The sequence below is a fragment of the Anser brachyrhynchus genome (genome assembly GCF_964034855.1).
Source record: "Anser brachyrhynchus genome assembly, chromosome: 1".
Lineage (NCBI taxonomy): Eukaryota > Metazoa > Chordata > Aves > Anseriformes > Anatidae > Anser > Anser brachyrhynchus.
In genome coordinates, this window is record NC_137694.1 from 148,742,473 (window position 1) to 148,768,737 (window position 26,265).

The 26,265-nt window shown below is 35.7% G+C and overlaps 1 protein-coding gene across 5 annotated transcripts in view; it reads left to right on the plus strand.

Moving 5' to 3' along the window:
• MYO16 (myosin XVI) overlaps window positions 1-26,265 on the plus strand; it is a 386,560-nt gene that overhangs the window by 247,210 nt on the left and 113,085 nt on the right. For all 5 annotated transcript variants that reach the window (XM_080577669.1, XM_080577670.1, XM_080577671.1 and 2 more), the window contains 5 exons: window positions 8,556-8,667; window positions 12,317-12,434; window positions 13,202-13,273; window positions 13,875-14,016; window positions 22,762-22,834. In XM_080577669.1, coding sequence (XP_080433795.1) covers window positions 8,556-8,667; window positions 12,317-12,434; window positions 13,202-13,273; window positions 13,875-14,016; window positions 22,762-22,834 — 517 coding nt within the window. The remainder of the gene's footprint in view (window positions 1-8,555; window positions 8,668-12,316; window positions 12,435-13,201; window positions 13,274-13,874; window positions 14,017-22,761; window positions 22,835-26,265) is intronic.

Sequence of the window (26,265 nt, forward strand, 5' to 3'; positions counted from 1 at the left end):
CCTGTAACCACTAAATGTGATTTCATGATGTGTATCATCTGTTTTTAGAACAACTGATGCAATATTTTATAGAAGCTAACAGAAAGGATACTTGTGCATTTTTAAATGACACATTTTAATTAAGGTCAAACTGTAATAAAAGCCTTTACAACACCAGAAGCATATGAATACTTCAAATAGGCATATTTGAATCCATTTGGTCTAAGTGATGTGTTCTCCTCCAGGATATAAACACAGTGTTGCCTATAAAGTGTTGCCTGCCTACCAGTTACCTATAAAGCTGAGACTTGTCAACCAGCTCATGCAAAGCAAGTGGCAAGCCAATTCTTTTTCCTGCCTGTCAGCACAATTACAAAGAATTTGGATAGCTCTATATGATGGTAGAGGTATGCAGGAAATCATATCGAGGATGAGGACAATATTTTGATACAGCCTTACTTCACTTCTGTGTTTTGAATTTCTTTAACTGGACAGCACAAAAGGGTTTGGGGAACTGCTGCATGACCGGTTTCCACATGGTTACAGCATGACATTGAACAGGAAAGTGGGGATGAGCTGGCCTGTATAAATAAATATATACAAAGTAACAGAATCTCAGTTTTAATAGCTATTCTGAATTAGTGAGTAAACATTAGTTTTATTTGTAAGTCATTTTTATGAAAGACATGAGGGATTTTTAGACAAAATCCAGGATTCATTTCTGATTCATGACATCATCCGCAGTGGCCCGTATTGCACAAGTATTGATACAGAGTCCCATATTTAGTTAACTATTTGTTTATGTTAAATATTTATTCTTAGCTGCTTGCGGGTGAAAATTATTTACCCACTGATCTTGGACTCCTTTTACCAAAGTAAATATACTACAGAGTGTGGTCAGTTGTGCTAGGATAAGAGTTGATACTATTCTTTTTCTCTGGGGTTAGCTAAGAGAAGTAGAGAAATACCAGTAGCAGAAAACTGACACATAGTCAAATGGGTTGGAAGAAGAAAGCACGCTACAAATGTCGTAATTGCTCACAGGAACCAGATACCCTGATATCTCACAAAAGAACAGATTATGACATTCCACTCTTCTCAGGCCTTTTTTCTTTCATTCTTTCTTTTTTTCCTTTCACCAGCTAAACAGAGAAAAATAATGTTTTCCTTTACCCTTGGTTTGAAAGGGGCCTCCAGAGATCAGATCCAACTCTTTGTATCTAGACAGGATCTGCTGTGCAAACAGACAGGTTCTTTGAAAATCTATTGCAACAGCTACATAAAAGGAAGAGAAGACTTACTGATTCGTACACTAATGCCAGGACAGTTCAGCTGCATTCTCATTCATGTTCCTGGTTCTTACCAGGAAGATGATTTTATTATTCCCGAATCTCGAAACTTGCCTCTTCTACCTCAGGGTGATGTTTGGAATAAGAAATGTTTCTGTGGTGACTGTTTCAGCCCTATCGTTTTCCCAGTTCACACAACGTAAAAACTAATATCTAAATAAAGTTAGATTGAGCTTGTTTAGTATACATGTTTACCTGGAAGCCCAGTAAAATTTTCCAAAATAAAAATCTTATCTTTGCTTACTGTTTTTATGTGAGAAAATATTATTTTTAGTCATCCTGCTAGAATTACGAATAAATAACTTTGTGCAGAAGGTACAAGGCTTTTATTATCTAGATACAAAATCAAACTTAGTTGAATTAGCATGGAGATCTTGTTGCCAGTCACAGCACAAATCCTGACAATTACTGACACAGCTCAAATGGGATATGTATTTCTAAATTCCAGAATTTTGTCCTCTGCCACCACCCTACCCCCCCACCCCCAGCTATTTCAAAGATTAAAAAAAAAAAAAATTAAAAAAAAGTCCAGAAGAGGTATTCTATCAGTTTCAGTCCAAAGAAAGTGATGAAAATGTCTGGATTATTTTTTTTTTCTGTTGGTAAATTGTGAATATTAGTTTTTCTTAAACTTTATTAGCTCTCTTTAGAAAGGACTATTTAGAAATTGTACAAATATTTATTTCCAAGGTGAAAAGACATTTTCCTTTTCATAAAATAGTAAGGCAGTGCTATTTTAACAACTACTTTTTGAGGCAGTGTTATATCAGACATTTTCTGGGGTTGACAGATAAACTAGTGAAAAGAGTTGCTGACCTTAGCAGGGGAATTGCAGTACACAAATACGTACTTGGGTAGGGTTCTGACACTTAAGATTGTCCTGAGTTTAGAACAGTATCATCGGTTTTTAAACAATGTAAATTTCTAAATAAAACTGATTTGTCATCAGATATTTTAGTTGTGATAAGAAAACTGTAAGAGCCAGGCAGTTTGATTTTTGTGTTTGAGGAGCTGCTCAAAGGTCAAGATAATGTCTCCAACTGTTCAAGACCCTACCTGTTCTTGGTCTCTCACTCTTCTGGGGCCAAAATGACTGTTTCTGTCAGGTTCAGAAATACATAACTGAGAAATCAGTTCAATGTGTTTCATAAGATAACTGATTTTGTCAGGGGCTTCAGGAGGTCCCTGAGCTTTTTTTACTAAAGACTTAACTGTGATATGTGAAATCCTTATTACCACATTTATTGGGCTGACTTACAGTGAGTAGCTGACTGAAATTCAAATATAGTAAACTTTCAAGACTAACAACTAGTCTTTGTGTTATGTTTCCCTTGTATCAAGCCTGCAAGCTCTACAACAAAATTCAGATGTGACAGTACTCAGCCTCTGTCAGGAAAGGAATCAAGTAGCAAGCAGCTATATGTTAACTCAAAAAAATAAATAAATCCTTTTCTTTCGTGATAGTGCTTTAACCAAAAATTTTATAGTGATTTAGAACCACTTAATGATATAATCCCGCCAAGAATTCTCTTAATTATTCATGACAGAATGTATTTACTTCAGAAAAGCCTTCTGAAAAGAAATGTCCATCTGGCAAAACAGGCTTCCTCTTCTCCCCTAATTGGAACCCAACTTTAACTGTCCTGACAAAAGGGAATTTCTGATCAAGCAGAGGCAGCCTGCTAATCTCTTTCAGACAGCTTCACTGTCAAATATGAGTTGAACCACTATAAAAAACTGTATATTTTTGTATGATAAACAGCAATAATGTATATTTATACACATGACATAAGTGTCTGTTCTTAGAGAAAAATATTTCAAGTGTTGGATTCTACAAATGCAGAGTGGTTAGGTGTTAGGATAGCGTTTTGCTAATGCGTTACTTGTTCTGTTAGTGAAATATCAAAGTTTGTAACAAACCTCAGGAAGGTTTGCTACCATAGGATCCCTATGGTGACATCTCACTCTGTGATCAGTCACGGGGACCAAGTTTTTTCTTCTCAGCTAACAAGAATAAACAATACAGCCTGAAGTGCTTTATGACTGTAGTTGTCTAAACAGTTGGTTAGAGCAAAATATCAGTCGTCAACCTTTTTTTGCTGGAGATCAGAAAAGTTCCTTGTGTGACATACATTAACAGTTCAGGTCTCCCTTGGGACTCTGATAACCATGGTCTGTAGATATGATGACTGTAGCTGATAGATGCATCAAATTTTGATTAAAAAGTGACCAGCTTTTCAACATTGGACAGTAAATCCATGGCCAAAAAGTGGTTATTTTCTGCCTTTGCTTTGACTAAGTTTACAAAAGTCAAGAAAAGCTTATTTTTGAAAGGCTGTGGTGTTCTTTACTGTGCTAAGCTATTCTGGCTCAGCACAAGGGAAACAGAAAGTTGCAGAACTTACCTGGGATTTGAGACATGAAGGTTCAGTATCCCCACATGCTCTAAATGCTCTGAACTCACTTTGAAATGGACTGTCTGACACACCGAGTGGGGAAGCAAGCTCCTTATCTTTCCTGTGGGTTGTGCTGACTTTTCTGCTGGTTGTGACAGTAACCAAAAAAGGAGTAGCCTCTTCTGAAATAAATTCTCTAATTAGAAAATTTTATTATTATTTTTTAAATCTCTTCACAGATTTTATAAAAGCATAACGTTCTGATTGGAAAGACTGAGAGTAAAAATACGCTTTCACCTTTTGTAATAATTTTGTGAGTCCTACTTTTGATTGCCTTTGCTTTTCATGTAAGGAAATGAAATGACATGTTTTGTTTGTGTTGAATGAGGCAGATTACTTCATTCGATACTAAATGCTATTGGGTTGCAGTTCAAAAGAAAATAAATCAATTTAAGTTCAATCCAAATTAAATATTGCTTTGCTGAGTTTTTGGCAGAGAAATATAATGTGCAAAATTAGTACCATTGATGATGGCATGTAACAATTCTAATGAGAATGATAAGGTAAACAATAATTGTTAACTTTTGGGGGAAGTTAATACAAAAAGAATTTAATGGCACACTAAGCACTTTACATTCTTCGGCACCCCTACGTGAAAATTTGATCTATCTCATTCCAATGATGGTTGAGAAATTATAAACTATGATAATCTGTATGCAGAAAAAATGCTATCATTGATTTTTTTTTCTTCTAAATGGTCTTTTTTTTTTTTTTTCCTCCATTGGGGGCTGGAATGGATGAGAATGTTACAATGCTGCAAATAAGAACTGTTAGAAAAAAATCAGAAAGAAAAACTGTGTAGATAGCCTCCTTTATTATTTTTGAGTAATTATGTCTTTTGCAGCATTGTTTTATTCATAGTGACTGTGCTCTACAGTTATTGATTAGTTTATCTTCTTAAAATAGCCCCATTTCGTGGATCAGTGAATTTCTTCTTATTTGAAATAAACAGTCACTGATCACATGTGCATAAAACTTTTTTGCCTGCTGATAAGCTGTCTGTCAAGAGTACTAGTCCAGTGCAAATGTTGACATGGTAGTATTTAAACAGATGGTTAGACAGTCAGTGGAAAGGAGTTAATTATTACAACTGCATAGGCAGGTTGGTTCATTACTTCTACCAGAGATATAAACATCACTTGCCTGAGCAGCTGCCTTCCATTACAAGGCTCAACTTCAGCCAAAATCTGAGAAACTTTTTCTAAGGCTACTGTAAAGATGTGAATGTGCATTTGCAGAATGAATTCACACTCAGAGATAAGCAGTTTTGTAGCAAGGCTAATAAAACAATCAGTAAGACCACAATCTGTGTGCAGCCTACATGCATTGGGCATTATGGAACATATCACCTCTGGCTTGTATAGCAGTAGCACCTCTGTTCCTCAATTTTTCAGTAACAAAGAATTTAGGATTCACCACCTCTGGTTTGCATCTGATCACAGACTACTTGGATGGAAACTTACAGGAACATTGCACACAATCTAGTAACAGCATAGGATTTCATCAGTATGATGGCTATAGCACCATAGCTTACAATAACGAATACGTAAGTAAAAGTAATAACCAAAAGTTACATGGCAGGTTCACAATGGAAATTTTAAGCAGTTTAATCCCTGTTCATCAGTAGCAATGGAATTCTATCCAGACTGCTTGAATGTCAAAGGACACAAATTCTCTATAAAGAAAACATTTACAATTTATGGAATAATGATGTGTCTGCAATGAAAGACTATTTCATTAGTATTAGGACTTAACACTATGAGACATCTCTTTTCCCTTTCCTTGTTTTGGAGGAGAGGCAACAATTTAAAATTGTTTTTGAACTCTCGTTCTTACATATTAATAGATGGTAGTAATATTAGTAGTACTAAAGTTGTCTCAAGCCTTTTTAATTATTTTTAATTTGGGGCTTGAAGGTGGGAAGAGGTGTAGCTCTGCTACACTGTACATTTTATGCGTTTTTGGGGAGTTGTATGATACCTGTCAACAGTTCTAAGTACTCTACACAATTAATTCACACTTAATAAGCATATACTTTATACTATAAGCATATGACAATTCAATGTTCATATCTTTAAAACAATGTATCATCTTTTATTAGTCCTTAAATAGTTTGGAAAACAAGTGGGCCTCATGACATGCTAGGAAGGAACTTCATTGCTTTTAGACTGGGGAAATTGTTTCTAAATTCAAGTGCACCTTACAAAAAGTCCGACCACGTCCCTTTCTGAGTGCACCAGCACATCTGCTGATTAAAACTTCGGGAGATTTATGCTGGGAAAGTCAGATTGTCTTCCAACAGGCATGTTCTGGCAGATGTTGCAGTTTATTGCTGAGTTGTTGGAGCCACAGGCGTCTGGTTTGGCGGGTACCCAGTTTGCCCCCCTGCTGTATCAGCAAGAAACGCTCATGCTGAAGGCAAAAACTGCCACATGTTGGTTCGTATCACAACTCAGCTCGTTCCTCCAAGGGAGTAACATTCTGGGTCAGTTTGCTGTGCTGCAGCCTGTGTTGAGTTGGTAGTGTTCACACACTTTTTTGCTGCAATGATATCCACCAGCACTTTAGCTAAGCTAAAAAGAGCTAATTAAATGGGGTTGCTTAAATAAGAAAGGTGTACAATATTCTCTTGACAGGACAGGGAAATGTATTTCCTGCTCAATACACAGAAGGAGACAAAGGGTTCTTCAGTGAGAACACCAGTGAGGAGCCTTTTTTTGAAAGAATGACCATAAGCTCCAGCCATTCAACAATAGGATGTTTTGACAGCAGAATAGATGCTGCTGTAAATCTCTTAATTACGGATCGAAAATGACACAGACAGATGATGCACGGCACTGAACTGGTATAAGCTCACACAGCAGTTGAGAACTATGGAAAATTTTCTGCTGGATTAACCTTTATACCAGTAGGTTCTGTGCCAGGTTCAGTGTCAGGTTTATTCTAGCCTCCTTTTGAAACATACAGGGAATGTGAGGAGAAAAAAAAAAAAAAGAAAAAAAAAAACCATAAATCTGGCATACACTCTCTATCATCTGCTCCAGCTAGTTTGACAGATGTGCTATCATTTGTATTTACCATTTTTGGAAAAAAAAAAGTCATGTTTTTAGTAACGTCAAGGAAATGGTACAGAGCTCTGGCAGTGATGATCACAGAATCATGTTCTCAAAGGTTGTGTTAATTCACAGGCTTTAGCCACTGTGATGTGAGGCTTGTTTGTACTTGAAATATCTGCTAGCTGAGTTCTCCTGTGGGTGCAAAAACTGCTTATGCACCCAGGCACACATTTTTCCCATCATTCTTTCTCTGACCACCTGCTGAGGTAACTTTGAACAATATCAATCCAAACTAACTCCATGCTGGTAAATCCGGTATCAATCTACTAAAAACGCACAGTACATTTCATCCTGTATATCTTGTAAACCTCACTATTGGCTAGAAAAGTGCAAATGTTAAATTATTCCTTCACCTGTTTCTAAAAGCTACATCACAAAAAAAGATGACCTTTATAAGAGCTACCACCTTTACAAAAACTTTGCCAAACTTGCAATCATAACATTTTTATTTTGGAGTGGTGTCCTCCACAGTTCAATTAGAATAGGATTGTGAACATGAATTGTCAGAAATTAAAACCGTACTTTCCAATCTTTGTGTGAGAGACCAAGTGAAGATAAAAGAAAACATTTTTTTTGCCAATTTTATGACATTTTTTATGTCAGCATGATATAATTAAAAATCAGATCTTATATTCAGTCACTGCATTCTTGTAGATTTTGAATATCTGAAGTTACCTGAATACTTTTTAAAATCTGACCCATAGACATATTTCAAGAGAGTCAATGTATTGTTGCAAAGGTTAGATTGCTGTTCTTTTCCCTAGTCTTTTGTACCATACTATTTGATTATTCTGTTTTGTTTAAATTCTGTTTTGTTAAAATTGTTTGTTTGTTCCTCTGTTCATCCATCCGTTTCCCCCCTCCTCCCCACGAGTTAGCTGCTGCACTACATGTCCCTCTTTGTCTCTTCAAATCATTATTTTTGGGAAGGATTTAGAATTAACTTTTGCTTCACAGTGTGCAGCATAAGAGTTGTACACATACTACTCTATGTACTCAGGTACTACTTTATTCTAAGAGAGGCTGAGTATACCTGTCACCCCATTCAGCTGCTAGGGGAGTGAATGATCATCATGCGATCAGGCAGATAAGAACTGATCTCTGCCCTAGCCAGCAGGAGGGCGGTTTGAAGCAGCCAGAGTTATCAGGGATCTCCTCAAATTTTTCTTCTGAAGGGGAATCTCTGGTAGTGCAAGAACGGCAAAAATCTCAGCAGTATAAATTAAATCTGAAGTTTTATTTTACAAATAGGACCAAAGTTGAGAGCTGGGGGAGGCACAATGATTTCCTTTGTAAGACTTTTTTTCTGAGATAAAAAAGGGAAGAAAATATCTGAACACGAAAGTGAAGCAATCTCACTTGGCTAAGAAATGTGAATTTTTGTCCATTTACGTATACTCAGTGAATTTTGTCTATATACATGGAAGTTTCACAAGTGTAGTCTGTGAGCTAATATCTGAATTCAAGGAATGTGAAGTTAAGCAAGAAATTAAGGAAAGAAACGAGGAATATTCTGTCACAAGTACTGTTCCTTCTGAAGTCTGATATATATGTGATAAATCTCTGATTAGAGGAGAAAAGTTGTCTTTTAACCTCAACAGATTGATTTTGCACCAGCATTGAAATACTAAATATGCTAGTTTTCTTCTATGCAGGTATCTAAACCAGAATGTGCTAGAAGAGACGATGTTAACAGCCAACCCTCAAAACAGGGAGAAATTAGCTGGGCTAAGACAAGCTCTAAGTGCTATGGGATTCAATAGCCTGGTAAGTTACACAAATTTATGTTATTTGCAGCTAAAATCAGTGTTACTTAGTTGAAAGCAGGTTGTAAGGAACTGTCACTGATAACCTTTTGAAGCATCTTTTTTTTTGTTTGTTTGTTGTTTTTTTTTGTTGTTTTCTGTCGGTAAGGCCTTGAAACAATTTACAGTACTAGTTCACTCCAGGGAAATTACTGTAATCGCTTTTAATTATACACAGCACCAACAATGTAAATCTTTTTCATTCTTAAAGATTCACAAAACAGCTTCAAGGTATAATGCTCTGAACAATTAAATTATATAGATAAAAAGAAACAATCAAATCCCATATGACAGAAAACTCATAAAACGCACAGGATTTTTTCCCCTTCCTGATTATCCTCCTGTCCCTTTTAATTTTGTGAAACAAACATTCCAAATGCCTTTGCTAGCAACACCTGAAAAGAAGTAAATATATATTTATCAAATAAAATTAGAGCAGGGTAACTTGAAAGAGTTGGCTTAACCCCCAGAAAGCAACAAGAAGATAGGTCTGATGTTTGTCTTCAGTCCTAAAATGCTCATGAAGAAGATATTCTGGAAAGTTCATCAGGAAAAGCTTCTGGAGGACAGAGGTGTGAAGGGAATCAGAAGAAATGGACAGCTGAGTATAAGAGCTCATATAAACTGTGTAATTCCCTTCAGGATACTAGAATATTTAACAGACTCTCCATATTTTATATATCTATATATTTATCTCTCTCTATATATATATATGCTATCTAGCACACTGTAGCTGGGACACTTCTGCAAAACAAATATGTAAGCAACAGTAATTTAAGAAAAAAGTATAAACTTCTTTTCTTCACCCCTACATGATATTTAGCAGCATAAGTAAAAAGCTGGGGAAAAGTTTATGTGACAGTATGCTGGATTATCATAAGAGATGACAGATGGGCAAAGCTTGTAATAAAAAAGGATCGTCAGCAAAAAAATTGTGACCCTGTGTTGAAGCTGTTATTGAGGTGTGAGCTAGAGTAACTTCTGCAGTGATTGTGCATCATATAGTTATTTGGTATTCCCTAGTTAAGGTAGTAACAAATGTTCCTTGGTAACCTATGCCACCTTTTAATATAAAGAAACAATGGTTGTTTTTTTTTTCCCCTCCATGAATATTCATGTGGCTATGTATGAAGTGGAACACATATGGCTATATTTAACAGAATTATTCTTTACTTCTAAGTCTCAAGCTCTGCACCTGTAGTATTGAGTAGCAGAAGTTCCATGCTTTTCCAATAACCCAGCATTTAGCCCGGTGTTCACAGATGATAGCTCATCTCTAGCTCTTTGATTAATCTTCCTGTTCCATTAACGAAAGGCTTCATCTCATAACTAAATAATAGAATGCAGAACAAATCACATTTGGAAGCCTGCAGAAACTGTCTGAGAACACTGTACAAAAAAAATGGAGTATTTGGGATCCAGCACTTCACTTTGCTTAGAGTTCATAGAATCATAGAATGGCTTGGGTTGGAAGGTACCTTAAAGATCACCAAGTTCCAACCCCCCTGCCATGGGCAGGGACACCTCCCACCAGACCAGGTTGCTCCAAGCCCCATCTAACCTGGCCTTGAACACCTCCAGGGATGGAGCAGCCACAGCTTCTCTGGGCAGCCTGTGCCAGGGCCTCACCACCCTCTAGAGTTCTTGAAAGGAAGGTATGTTGCATCTCAGTGAAGCGTAAACCAGCTTCAAGACTCTTCTATATCCAAGTAGCATGAGAATAATCATTTAGTGAACTAGATATCTGTGGAGTACCAGAGTACTGCAGGCTGATTTCTTGTGCTGGATATTAGAAAGAAATAATGTAGATAAAACGTGTCTCCTGAAATTACTACCCATTACTTCTGAGATACATGGAGAGGTCTGTGTGTATTATTCCTTTACTGTCTAGTCACATTCAATGATAGAGTAGATTATCTTTTTGAAGAACAACATAAACATTCTTAAACAGTCTTTGATGGAATCCCACAAAGTACCTTAATGTCTATAAAATAACTTGTCTTAAAGTCGAGGAAACATGCGTCTTAGAACACAATGCAAAAGTGTTTGAGACTCTGGAACCTCAACTAAACCTGAGGCCTTACCAAAACCACCAAAATAAACAGCTATTTTCCCCCTCCTGCAAGTCAGTGCAGTACAGTCATTCCCAAACCAGTTCTGAACAAGTTAACAAGCAAGAACTATGCTTTACTAATATGGCATTCGATCTTGCCTAAGAGCAAGAAGCAGGGTGTATCATCCTAGCGTGAATGCCAGATTAGTGTGGCAACTCATCTGTGGTAAGAGCTATCTTATTCAGAGTTTGCCTGTAAAAAAGGGCAACAACGTATTGGGTTGTTTTGATATCTTGTTTTGATATCTTTTTTAATCTCCAACTTTGGGATTGTGTAACAGAAAAATATACTGTTGCCCTACGTACATCTATCTCACATAGTGCGAGACTGAAGTTCTCGTCTTAAATTATAATTTCAGGAATCAAACTATCAAATGCCCTGTAGTCTGTTTCACAGAAATACTTAAGCATTTTTTTTTTTTTTACCTGTAGCTTCTGCAAACAAATGAAAAGTTGTCCAAGCTTGGTTTTAATGTGTTCAGAATTCATTGCAGTCACTAGAGAGTAGAGGGGATATATTGGCTAAATGTTTCATTTGCAGTGTATTTTTTAATCTTACCCTGCAAATTGCAGTAAGTGGGACTTCTTGCTGTCAGTTCTACTGTTTCAGTAGAATCAGGCTCTAAATATTATATTTTTAAAAAATATTTCAAGTAAGAGTTATCAAGTAGCTTTGCTATACATAATGTCATGCAATAATATGGTGGATATCAGATTTCCTGTTTTATATTTTTAAAGGAGCACCATTGTTATATAACTGATTTATTTTTTTTTAAATTAAGAACACGTGTTTTTAATGTCTTAGCTCTTTTTTTTTTCCTTGAATTTAAAAACATTAAAACAAGCAAAGAAACAAAAACATTCACTTTCTTCTTGGTGTGGTAATAATGAGGGCAGGAAAAAAATAGCCCTTAACGATAACTGCTTCAGGACATTAGAGACATCTGAAGATAGCATGCAATCATGGTGGGTAAGCGTGTGAGCAAGGGGGTTGCTTTTGTTTCTTTCCAATCTTAACTACAGCTTTTACTACCAGGAACCTGATGTAATTTAAAGCTAGACACTTTGCTTGTGAATGCACTTGGCTAAGGAAAAAACAGACCTTGCAGGAAAAAACAGACCCAGATACAGAATTTGTCTTAACGGAAATTCTCTGTGGAGAAGATATATTTATTTTTTGCAGAAATAGTTCATCCAGTAAACGTATCTCAGTTTTTTTTCACACACTGTAAAAAAGTTTCTAAAATCAGTAGCTAATGTGATTTGCATCAAAACAAAAGTTAAAAAGGTAATCTTGTTGTTTTAGGTCCTAAATGGGTTCCAGTTTGATTTGTAAATCCAAATGTTACTGTTAATAGTTATTTCATGAATACTTTTTAATTTAGCAAATGCCAAGGATAAAAACTACTGGAATGTGCATTTTGATAGAGCATTGCCTTTCACCAGTGTGCCCAACAAATCTCTTCTTTGTCTTTAATTGTGCATGAACTACGTGCAGGAGGTGGAGAACCTGTTTGTGATTCTCTCAGCAATTCTGCATCTTGGAGACATTAGTTTTACGGCTCTGACAGACGCCGAGACAGCACTTGTGTCGGACCTGCAGCTGCTGGAGCAAGGTCAGTGGGACACAACCTGCCGGCACTGCCTGCTTGGCCCCGCAACAGGGAGGTTGCGTCAAGCCACCGACAGATGGAAACCCAGCTCCAGGGAGACAGCCAGCTTCTGGAGCTGTGAGAAGACAAGCACCCAATCAACTTGGATGTTTTATAAACTCCAGATTTTTATGAGACTAAATAAAATGCTAGGATTGCGAATTATCCAATTCAATGTCAGATTTAATGGTGTCATTTGCCAAAAGAAGTTGTTCAGTGCACTTTGTGCAGCCCTCTTTTAAAACACTCTTGTGCTGCTCGTCAACAACTGAACAATTTGCATTGAATCAAATTCCTTTCAAAATCTGTGTCTTAAGAAGGTCTCATGCTTTCATGCTTTGAAGTTTGCCCTGTTGGTCACTAATAAATCTCCTCAAAGTGGCTTATGGATACAGATTGTCAATAAATAGCATACCTTAACTGTAATAGGAGAGAAAGTCTGCCAAGCGCTGTGGAAAGTCCTGAGTAATCTTTAAAGAGGAAAGAAAGCTGTAATGTAATATACAGATACAGTCCAACTTCACAAAGTGCTGATTATAGTAATCCATTTTTATATGTTCATTAATTCTGATTACTCCTGTGACAGCGCTCTTTTCTTTAATGTGTAGGTTCTTTCACTGTTCAAAAAATAACATCTACATAAGAAAATCTGTTATAAAAATGAAATATGCAGTCCAGCACAAATTCTTTAAATTTTTTAAAGCTTTTTTAAAATTCTCTTTTCGTTTCAGTGGCAGGGATGCTGCAGGTTTCACCAGATGAGCTCGCTTCAGCCTTAACAACTGATGTCCAGTATTTTAAAGGTAATCTTTTCCAAGCTTACATTCTCATAGATCAGACCTGATGTCATTTTGATCCTTCTGATTTGAGATTTTTAAAAACAGATAATTTTGTTCTTTATTTTTCATGGTCTCATGAAAAATAAATTCCTCTCTCTGAGGAATACGTAGGATTATCCACCATGCAATATGATCAGACCACTGAATTAGAACTGTCTTTATAACATGGTGCGAAGGAGCTTTGCAGTCAGACACTGGTGGACTCCTAGCTTTATTAATCTTACAAGTATGTCAAGATGACAGATTAGTTGTTAATACTAAGAACTAAAGTCAACAGGAGTGTCCCTAAAAACACAAGTTTTGAAGAAGTTTTTTTCAGTAAAATGCTAGTTGTGTGTGATAACCATACCCTTTTCTATCGAAAAGAAGTTCATGTTTCCAAGCTGAAGATCTTGTGAGTGTTAGTAGTCTTTCATCTTTCACTGGAGGCTTCAGAAAGAAACTAGCACCATGTATAGCTGTGGCAAAGAAGAAGTAAAATGGATGGGAGGACTTACTGTAACTAAAATTACTTAAAGCAAGCTTTACAAATTGTTTTATTTCCATTTTCTGATTTCTCTCTTAGGAGACACGATAGTACGGAGGCACACTATAGAGATTGCAGAATTTTACCGGGATCTCTTGGCAAAATCTCTATATGGTCGTTTATTTAGCTTTCTAGTCAACACAATCAACTGCTACCTCCAAAATCAAGATGAGACTGGCAGGTATGATTACCATTATAAACTAATAGCTGTGTCATTATCTGTTCAAATTCAAATCCATAATAGAACCATAATGCCATCATTTAATGCATTTTGTGATTGCATGAAACTGACACTTGAGTCCTTATTGTTCACTGGTCATTCCTGGAATGTTTCAAATTGCTTCCTCAATTATAAGTTTGTTTGTTTACTTGTTTACGGCTGAATATGATACTTTATGCAGTTATCTGTATTGGTGGTTAGAATTAGTAGTCTTTTAAGAGTTGACAATACAGAATGAACTAAGCCTTTCAAAAAAAAATCTGAAAAAAATCTGCTTGATGTTTGTGCAGAATATACTAGTTCTTTGCCCCCCAAACTTTGACCTTAGCACTGGTTATTAAAAACAGAATTTTGTTCAAAGGCCTTCAAATGAATGTTTAAACTTCACTTACCATTGAATACAAGTTGCTGTCCAATGTGGTTTTGTAGAAAAAAAAAATAATGCTAATTAGCATGCATCATTGTCAAGCATGCATCACAGTCAAGAAACAGAAAAGAAAAAAAAAAAAAGAAATCTCAGTAGAATCATAGTAGCAAACTAAGACAGGAGACCTAATTAGATGAGTATATGCATGTATGTGACTTAACCAAGATTTAACATCTCGCATGTGCAGATGGACTTTCTTATGAACACCAGGTACAAGATGTCTTGGCATTATTGATAAATGGAAATCTATAGAAGACAGATGTGAGACTTCCAAAAGAAGTAATTTTTTCCTTAAATCGTATCTAGCTTGGCATCAGAGGATAAATATTTATCAGGTGTACTCTTCTAGAGTTGTTAAGTTCAAAGACTTTGCAATTATTTTTTTTTCTTGACATATTTGTAGACTAATTAGTACTAAATCACATTTCTCTTCTTTAAGCTTGACTAAAAGAAAACGCTACCATACCTGAGAACTTCAGAGTGTTCTGCACAAAAAAGTCTTTCCCTGGCTATATAAAACACCAGAATGCCTACCTTATCACTGGAGGCAAAGAAAAATTTTTCCAGTAATACTGAATGTTTTTATTTGCTCTGTTTCTGACTGTACAGCCCCTTACAATTGCAGGCACCTGGACAATCAAGCTAAATCTACTTTCCAATGCATGTGTTAATTTGAAATACTGTGTTTATAACAAGAACAGTGGCATTGGTCATGTTCAATTCCTCCCCATTCATTCCTGTACCTTATGGAACATAGGCTTAGCTCAGCACTTGTCTGTCTCAGACAACAATACAACTCAGGTACTCCTAATTACAGTGAGCTCATTTGTAGTGATTGTTGAGCAAAAACAAACAAACAAACAAACAAACAAAAAAACTAGAATAACCATATTAAAAATCTATGAAAAATATTTGATTTTTTTTTAAATGTGGAATTGTGCTATTTTGACATTCCACATCTCACACTTTTTCAAAATAGGGTGTTGTGTATCTCTGTTGTTCAGTAATGTATACCTGTGACTTCTAGATATCATAGGATCTTAAAATATTGAAAGTCAAGGCAGTTTGTCTATTGTTTACCTTGTATTCTCCTCTTATTGCAATCATATGTGCCTGAGGTGACTTGTGGAAGTATTTCTCTGTGAAATTATTTCCACCCGTCTGGTAACTTGAAGGCTATGTGATGTTGTAAGTCCTAGCTAAAATGCAACAGCTGTTTGATGTTGTCAGGAACGAAGAATTTGCAATAGTTTTTTCTTATACGTATGCTTGAAAAAGTGGAATTTTTTGTTGAGGTTGGCTAATGGGAACTAACAAGCTCAAGATATATTGGCAATGCTGACAAGACATTACATTTTAGGCCAAATTCAGCCTGAGGTCCCTTTCCAAACTTGAAGACAAATAGCTTATTTTAAGTAAAAATGAAGTTAATTGTCCTTCATTGATATTTCAACCTCAGTTGCATTTGCCAGCTTAAGATAGGAAAACACCTCCCTCCATCTCCAGCCTTCTTTTTGTCCAGACTAATCATATTGATTTACCTGTCATAGTAAATCAAGGCATAGCACAGGTTACGATGCAATTTGGATTAATGCAAGTCATTGCCTGGATCTGTGATTTGTGGTTCAGATTTATTTCATATACATCTGAGCAAATCCAGCAATTAACAGTTTTTATCTCCAGTTTGGTGCCCTTTTAATAAACCTGTACTTAAAAATCCACCAAAGATATCAACTGTCACGGCTAAATAAGGCTGACAGATTTCAGGCCACACTTTATTTCCTGGCTAGAGAGTTGCACAATTACTACTTCCTGGACAGGATGAAACCCTCATCACAAATCGGGAACAAGGTTTCTAGCTCAGTTCTCTTGTTTTGTTGTGAGGTAGCTTAACTCTACTTCCATGAGAATTTATGAAACAATAAAATTAGATTTATTGGCTTAGTAACTCTAAGAAACATCTGACCTTGACATTTTTGAGGAAATTAGTTACTTGTTTTTAACTTTAAGGTGAAGCTACTAGAATTTTTTCATTAGTATTGATTTATATTTACCATGAAACAGCTTGTGGCTGGTTTCAGGCAAAGTAAATGTGATGATTGCCATTAGATCTAAGGGAAGGGGAGATGATTTTATGAAAAGCTGCAAAGACCATGCCCTAGAGATATAAAGTATAGAGGATAAAATTGTTGCCCTAATCCAACAAATGCACTACTTTATAATACCATTCAATAAATACGTACTAAGGGTTTTTAATGACAATGTAAAGTGAAATAATACACCTTCAGAAATGTTGTTTGCCTTCATAAGAAGTTACTTATGATTTTGTCAAGTTGGAACTAACTTATAGCCATTGATGCTAGTTTGTACTGGTTGCAAAGTACTTTGAAGTTGATTACTTTATTCATCTTACTTGATATTTTTTCAAAGAAATCCACTGGGTAGAAACTGTTTTTTGTAATTGGAAGTTAGAATGGGATTAGAGGAAAGCTACGAAAATTTCTCACAGGTGTTTATTAGTGGTTTCTTTTTAAATGATTACTACTTACATTCACTCATTCATACAGTGACTTTGTATTCCACTTATTTTATCATTTTAAAAGTTGTCTATGTGATCTTTTTCCCTAGACTGTTAACTCTTAAAAGTTTACTTCTGTTTTTCTTCCATTCAAATGTATATGCCGATTTTCTGTTGTTAGCTAAAAGAGACTAGAGCTGTCAAGATTGCCTAAATGTGGCATTTCAATGTACTTAATTGCACTTTAGGGAATTTGGATCTGATGGTCCAAATATTAGTAAATCAATATCATGAGATGGTGTGTTAAGAATGCTTGACTCATTCTTTAACAGGACTTTACATTCATGGAATTTTAAGGATGTCTGTGAACTCTTCTGATATATATGTTTTCTATTTTCTTATGAAAACCAAGCTAATTAGATATCTTTGCTTTAGAAATTCTAGATATTGTCTTCCCCATCTGCTATTAAGAAGAAGGCATTGTGTTTTACGTAGTTAGCAAAGAGTCTCTCTGTTATGTGCCCTAAAGATGGGGCTAATGCCAATATACATGCTGTGTTATAGGTAAGTAAATGAAGCTAGCATTCAGCTAGACTCTCGGTCTGTAGGTCAGCCATAGGACTTCTCTTTTTCAAATATAGCATATAGAATATTCATATATCTGTATTTTCTGAAAGCTTGTGTGTTCTGGCCATGTAATCTTATTCCCAGTGCAGTTCGAGTATTGCCAGAGAGTAGCAGTGTAACATTTATGTGGGTAAAGGAAAGATCTCCCAAGTCTCATTCACTGAATTCTTAATACACTTCATCTGATTTATACTATGATTATAGGTGAGATATTTCTGAAACAGAAGTCTGCCCAACTTAAAAAAAAAATAATCTGAGCATACACTAAAACTTTTATTCATCTATTATTGAACCCCATAGAAGGATGCTGAGAATGCAGGAGGAAGAGGGGCAGTTCCTATTCAGAACATGAGCCCACAACATAATGAGAACTGTCTGTATGTGGACATAGGGGAAACTTTAAAACATACAAACAATACAAAGCATCCAATACAATATTGTGTGTAATATTACTTTGAGATCGTACAATATTCTGTGTAATATCATATTTTAAGATCTGCTTCAGTCTGGATCATTTCCAGAGTTTTATTAAGCAAGACAACACCATGTCTTACAACAGATTTTGCTTTAAAGGTAAAAGTGTATGTAGAGAAGTGTATGTGCTAGTGATGAGAGGGCTCTAGATCTTGAGTCTATTAGCAAAAGCATTTATTCTTTCCTACCATACTTGTTGAATTACTCAAGGAAATGTCTGTTAGATGTCCATGTTTCCTTCTACTGTGTCCAACCACTGCCTATCTGTACCTCTTACACTTGGTTATGGTAATATTAAAAGAAAAATGGCAGGTGTTGAGCAAAATAACTGGGAGATGTGGAAACGCCACCAAGTCTCTGAAAAAAAATGATCAGAATTTAAACAAAAATCTCAGAAAAGTTGCTCCCAAAAGTCTCAGAAATTGGTTTGTTTGAGTAACTGTTTGAGATGAAGAACATTTACAACTGTACATCAGCCCATGTCTCATGAGCATCCTTCAGGTGCTGTATTTATGACAGCAGGTGCAATCTGTCCCCCTGGGAGCAGTGAGGGGGTCTAAGTAGGATTCTGAGTGTGGCAGCTCTCAGTTGAAAGCTTGGTTATATATCTCATCCTAGAAATACTTAGTCAATAATCAGTATTGCTTCTGGTTTATCCAGATCAGACATAAGCCAACTAGTTTCCTTCCTCGTTACTTGCATAAGTTGGAGGAAGAGCCAGAAACATTATATCTGGGGCAGATGAAAAGACATGTTAGATCAGACTGCCTCAACAGATTCACTTCACTGCTTTGTGTAGGCACATTACGAAAAATGAAAATGGGAATGAACTTTATGGATTTCAGAGCTGAAAACCATCTGGGACGAAAAAAGAGTGATCAAATAACATCCTGTAGGCTTGTCTGAAATGATGGGTCAGAAGTATTGTAAAGGGAATTCTGTTCACTTCTACTAGAAATGGCAAACGGGTCAAAAATATCTCTTGATGAATTGCAAGATATCTGCCAAGACAGTAGATCATCAGACAGGATGTCTGGTATATGTGTTTTGTTTTTAAGAGTTGCCAAGAATTTCTATGCAGTTTCTTTACAATGCAACTTCTAAGCATACAAGATCAAAAGGTGTTTCTAGTCTATGAGGAACGTATATACGGAGGGAATCATTCTGAAGAAAAAGGAAAAACCAGAGACGTTGTAAAATATTATTGGTTGAAAGGCTGTTTTGTAAATCACAAAAATCAAATCAGATGTAGTTAACATCCACTGTGTGATTTAACTATTCACAGCTATGTACTGGTATCAGAGACGGAAACTTTCTTTAAATGTTGGCAAACTACTGTTTTCCTAATTTTTATGCTAAAAAGTACTGTGAAACCTGAAAAAAAATTGGTCATATTACCGATACATTCCTAAGTACTACACGAAAAGAAAGTACTACTTTATAATTTAATCTCATTTCCATACAGAATACAAATGCGTAACCTTCTCTTACATGCTAAATAAACACATAATATTACATAATGTAATTGAAATCTCAGTCCTCTGTATCTTATGATAGCTGTTTTATTTATACATTTTAAATATTGACTGTCTGAGACATAATGAGGAAAAGTGTAAATGATGTTTATTAACCATAAAAAAGTACAGTAAAATAAAGGAATGATTTAGAACAAAAAGTACTATTTTCTAATATTTGTTCTTTTGGACACGGGTGACATGCCCTTTCATTTGTAAACATGGGATCATTCATGCTTTATTCTGCCTTGGGGATCTCTGCTATGATTAATTTAAGAAAAGTAATTTTGCTGGAATTAATATGATTGACAGCTACCCAAGAAACCATATATGGACCCTCCCTCTAAGGATAAATGTAGTATAGAACAGAGGAAGACAAAAAGACAGAAAAAATAAAGCAAAACTTTATATGTAATTACAAATAAAACATTTAATTTTTATGTTGCCCTGTCGCTATTTAATTTGCAAAACTGGGCAATATTTAGTACAGAAAATTACTGTCATTCTCGGTAAAATTTTGCATATAAAGCCACAATATAGTAATAAATTATCACTATTCTAGCGATACAGAGCCTTGTTCGTTATATTTGCCCTGTAGGCAAGATATTAAATATGTAAAACCTTCAGCTCTTTTCATGTAGTGTGTGCATCTTTTAATAATACAAGGCGAAGATTATCAGGTGAAGTTCATCAAAATACTGGAGTAACATGTTTTCCTGTAAAAAAAAAAAAAAAGTGCATCTCCATGAAAATCAAGATATTTCTTGGAAATCTCACTGTTTTGATAAAGTATATTACATGAAGTAGTCAGTAGGCTGGCTGCTAAGGATTTTCCTGGGAGTTCTAGACATAGAGCTAGGTTCTTGTTTTGCCTGATTTATGATATTTCCATAGGTCAGTTTGTTTTACACTTTTCCTTTTGCAAATGTTTACATATTTCTTGAGAAAGAATAAGAGAGACTAATTTGACGAAATAACAATCATGGCACTCAGCTGGGATGTAAGCAATCCAGCCTCAAATCCATTCATTGAATTAGACAGAGAAGGGGTAAGCTGCTCCATCAGCATTATGTAGATCTTAATAATTGTGAAATTTAATGCAATATTTCAGTGTTGTATTGCCTAGCAGTTCCTGTTACACTTTCCTATGAGGAAGGCTATAGCTAAATAACAAAATAATAACGTAAAAATGAAAACCTATCACGTATTTTTAAATTCCAAACTCTTTTTTTTTTTTTTTTAGAACTTATTCAAACAACATAATAATTCTGCCTTGTGAATGTTATGCAGAGGTAGTTTATTTTTAAAATGTTTAATTCTTTATAAAAATGGACCAGTCTCCTTGAAAACACATTATGACAAGGAATGTACATCCATTCCTAATCAGTAACACTTGAAAATGAGGCTTACGTTTTTAAACACAATTTAAATCGCAGTCAGAGAAGGAGGTAGTGATATATTTTTATGCTTCGTGTTGTAGAAATTCCCTTGGAGGCTAATCAACCTCACGATAACCTCTTCTGCCCAACAAAGTCATTCTAGACAAGATTTATTATGCAATGTCCAATGTCTGACATTTATGCATATAGCCAGTCTTGTGACAATCAGTAGTGCATTGAAATAGTATGCCTTAGAAATGAAGACAAACTTCGTGGATATCATTTCTGAAGAAGGCTCTATTAGTCTCTGAGGACTGTTTTTTTCTAGTCTGCTTTATAGTAGTCATTTTTTATTATTATTATTTTACTGTTTTGTTTGTTATATAGGATTTGTTTTCAGGGCTGGATCTTTGCCTAATTGAATGGTAATGTTTACAATGACTATAATAGAACTGTACTGAAGTACTTTGACAGTGAATCACCTTTTTTTTCCCTTTACGTTTATATCTTGGTATGCACATAGATTTAGGCAGAGAAGAAATGTGAAACAGGAAGGAAAAGTAGATCTCAGAAACAGGAGGCTGCAATGTTACTTGTATGCATGCAACCTCATACATTTACAAATTGTGTTGGAAAAGAGAAAGGAAAACTCATGTGCTTTAGAAAGTGTCCATCTCCTTTCTCGTGAAACTGAAAGATTTTTCCTTTGCTATTTTTTCCTGCTCCAAGAGATCTATTGGCTATAGTGGAAAGTCTTTCATCCTGCTAGCAGATCGCTTCACTCTGAAGAAAGTCGCACAGGCAAACTGCAAGCTTTTTAATGGCCTCTTTTCACTTTCTCTCTCTAATGGTAATGTGAAGAACATGAAGAAAAAGCTCAGCTTCAACCAGCCCAGCCCTTTCATATAATGTTCTCAAATCCTTCCAAAGCAAGCAATAGGCTATCCCAAAACATAAATTTTGCTCCCTGTTAATGACCTTAGGTTCTTCTCCAGATCTGGATGACAGTGACTTAGTCCCAGGTAAGTACAGAGTAATAACACCTGTGTCCTTTTCCAATTTTACCTGTTCAAATCCTAGGTGACTACCATATCCTAATCTTTCCACAGGACCTAAGTAAAAGCCCTTCCCTGAATACATGCAGTGGTGTATGACAGATCAGATGTACAGCCAACAAGTATTTTTTTATATGTACAAAAGAGAAACATCTGTCTTCTTCATGCCAAAATCCTGACTGTTCTTTCTTCTGGGAGATGTAACCTCTTGTGCAGCCTGAGCTCACAACCTCTGCTTGATGCTGGCACTTAGGACTTTGGCTTAAAGGGTTTCCCTTGATATGCATTTAGTAGGAGCAGTTCTGGCTGTTGGGGAAATAGAAGCTCAAAGGGGTGACTGAGTGCAACCAATAAATTTTGAAACTTCCCCTCTGTGGCTATTCCTCATCTGAATGAGTAGATACCTACACCTTTAGAAACTGGATTTTAAAAAAGCTAAGCTTTTTCTTTTTTTTTTTTTTTTAATTGTCCAAAAACAATCTCGAAACTCTTTTTTTTAATTATTATTATTTATGCTTGTAGATTGGTAGGTAGAATTTTGGTTGTTATGTTGTATATATAGCCTGCATGAGTGTTTCATACCATGTTTTTGAAATGAAAACTGTTTTCATCCTAGAGCAGAAGTACTTTTGTCAGAAACAACAGATATATTATCATCTTTCTTGAATTCTTATTATCTGTGTGGTTTTTGTTTGTTTGTTTGTTTTTCCAGTGACCAGATATTTGAAATTGGAATACTGGATATTTTTGGATTTGAAGAATTTCAAAAAAATACTTTTGAACAGGTAAGTAGCTTTGTTTTGCTGAATTTATTATAACTGTCATTCATCTTTAAATGTGTTTTGTTTTGTTTTGTTTTGTAGCCAAAACAAGTGTTTTGATCAGAATGAAAATGTCAAGGAGGAGAAAACTTGCTTTTAAAATATTTTTCCCAGTCTTCCTGTATGGGTCTGAATTAAAATCCAGGCTTTGCAGTGCTATTAATCATTTTGAAAGAATCTGGTAAACATGTATCATAATGATTTGGAAGAGGGGTAGTATCAGCCTTGAAAGAAAACCCGAGGAAAGTACTTAGTGTTGTCTGTTTTCATGCTTGTGGAAGTGATACTTCAGCTAGCTCAGTGAATAGGATGACAATAGACAGGATTGGGAGAAAGATCAAAAGGTCTTCAGATGCCTTAGAGAGAATTAAAAAAAAAAAAAAAGAATGAAAATGCTCCATTATGCTAAGTGCTATTACTGGCAGATTCACCTCTGTGTGACTCTTCAACATGAGACTTTTTTAAAGTTGAATTACATCCATGGAAAATAAATTAAACGTTAGCTCAATGAATGCTTAAAAATCCATTTAAATATCAAACATTTTTTGAAGGTGGTAGAATTATTTGCCCACCTTTAACACTAGTCTCATAACACCAAAGCTCTTGAGAAGTGCATATTCCAAAAGCAGTAGCAACTCTACACAACACGCTGAAGACGTGTAAGTAATTGTTCAGTTGTTCATTCATTCTCTTATGCAGCAGAAGAAAATTAAAGCAGTAGGAAGAGGACAACAAAGGCAACAAAGGACCTACTATTGTTTGAAATCAGATTTTGCCCATTCATCTCAGTTAATCTATCGTTTTATGGCTCAGCTTTCTTTTTCTAGTGAACTAGAAGTCATAGTGCTGCTTTAGTTCAGTATGTGTAGAATGTTTACTTGCCCACACAATTTCCAAAAGTCCAAAAGCACAAACAGGGCCTCTGCCTTCAAAATAGCATGTAAGAATACAATAACATGTATTTCCAGTTCCGCTCTTACAAAACTGTTTTTGCTGTTACAGTTTTGCCTAGCTTGAAAGCTTTGTTGGATTAAGTCCTACAGATGCATGCCAATATTCAGAGTCATTTACTCTGTGTGAATATCTTCTTTAGGTGAAAATATCAAGGGAAAAATAGGAAACATTTTGATGGACCAAAAACATGAAAAAAAAATAAATCCCATAAAACCTAATGATTAACGAGGATATAGTATTCTGTGCATTTTAAAAGAATCTCAGAGGAGTGTGCCTTGGGACTTTTTTTTCCTTTAGCTCTGTTCTGCATTTTTTTTTCTTATGAAACATATATAAGTTCTGTAACTGACGTCTGATAAAATACCATGAATTCCACTTTCTAAAGTAAGCCATTTTCTGCTAAGTGACTGCATAAGGTGCTTGAGGAGATACAAACAGAAAAATGTGTAAAAGTAGTTTATTTTATGATTTCTGCATAGCAAGCAAGGTACTTTCAAGATCAAGTTTGAATTTTTATTTTATTTTTTATAAATACATTTCAGGAGACATAGACTGTCCTTCTCCTTGGACTGAGTGGGTTTTGTTGAGTAATATTGAGTAACACTGTGAGTCATTACATCAGAAACTAGTGAATTGCATTCCTTAAAAGACAGAACAGTGGTGAGGGAATTACAGAGTTCATTTTTATGAGGACTCTGTCATGTGGTTAACACATCAGATTCCTGAAGCAATAGGTTGCAGTATGAGCAAACAGAAGCAGTTTGTATCTCCACACGATGCAGTTGTGCACACATACCCCAAACAGCCTGCACTCAGGAGCTTGAGCTGTGTATCAGTCTAGCCTAGCTCAGCATCCTGCCTGGGCTCGTTAACCCTGTTGATAAACAGGCGTGTTAGCCCAGATAGGGTCCTCATGCAAAGTGTTGCATCATGTCTGCAAACATGCCCAGTGTCAAGGCCCGTGATTGCAGAACGTTAACATTAAATGGGCCTAGCAGCTGAACAGTGGAGGATACATAGAAAATACATTTGTATTAGATTTAGATTAATATATTTTAAAATGGCATAGCAAAAGTAATTTGGTGGAAATTAACCTTTGGTTTCAAAGTAGTGTAAGAGAAGGAATTCTTTGTGATAGCTGTTTGCCTGCTTTCTTGAAAAGAAAAGAAAAAAAAAAACAAAAAAAAAACAACCACAATTATTTTCATGAACGATTAAAATCCCCTGACTGATGAAATCTTGGGACATTCCAAGTAGATGTCATTTACTCTGTGTGAATATCTTCTTTAGGTGAATTTTGCTGGTGCTTCAAATTGGGTTAGTTAGGTTAATTGGTAGACATTTTAATATAAAATTTAAGAGAACAATATGGTACTAAGTCATATGTCAATTTAAGCAATATGTTTAAATAGACTGTTTGAAGACATTTCAGGAAGAGAGAGATGAATAAGCCAAGCAGAACAGCAAGATCACTCCAGTGAGTGTGTTGGAATGATAAAGTATTGGACTGGTAACAGTTTATGAACAATGCACAGGACGAGGTATGAAAGAGCTAGAAAAGTAATGTTAACTATGTCTACATCAAGAACCTGGTAACTTCTGCAGGCAAATAGATGTGGCTGATGGCTTACAAGGAGAAAAGTTCTATAGATTATTATAAAAAAGAAGGTATTAGAAGTTAAAAGCAGTATTATTTGTGTTCAGTTTTGCTTCCACTTGGCATGCATTGGTAAGCCTTCATTGTGTAGAAACATATCTCTGTAGTATATTATATTTAAAATATAATAGCAAAAATAGTATGTGATTACTTTTGAAACAATATTAGTGAATGAGTGTATAAAATAAATGATAGTGAGTGGAGTTGGGATTTCTGGTATGAAACTCTTACAACACAGATTTAAAAACAGAGGACAATATTTTTAGAAGCTGTATTCTGAGGGAGTCGTTGCTCAATAAAAACTGAAAGCTTTTGAATTACCAGGACTCGGTGAGTTACTGGTCATCAGCTGAGCTATGGTAAATGACTACACTTTTAGCTCACCCCAATTACAATTTACAGTCACTTCTTAGCAATGATCATTAGCTTGGGAACAGCATTTTCCTAGAGCAGCTGTGTAACTGCTGTTCCAGAACAGCTTTATATACAACCACACTGGAATGTGGTTTGGCCAGTATCTCTTGGTCAAACTCAAACACAAAAAGGAAGCATATGGAGATTGGAAGCAAACTGGACATACATAAGTCCATGTACCATGATGGGATGCACCAAGAAGTGCTGGAACTGGCAGAAGTCCTTGTGAGGGCACATTTGATAGTCTGTGATCAGTCATGGCGACAGGGAGAAGTGCCTAAAGACTGGAGGAAAGCAAATGTCACTCCTATCTTCAACAAGGGCAAGAAGGAGGACCCAGGGAGCTGCAGGCTGGTCAGCTTCACCTTGA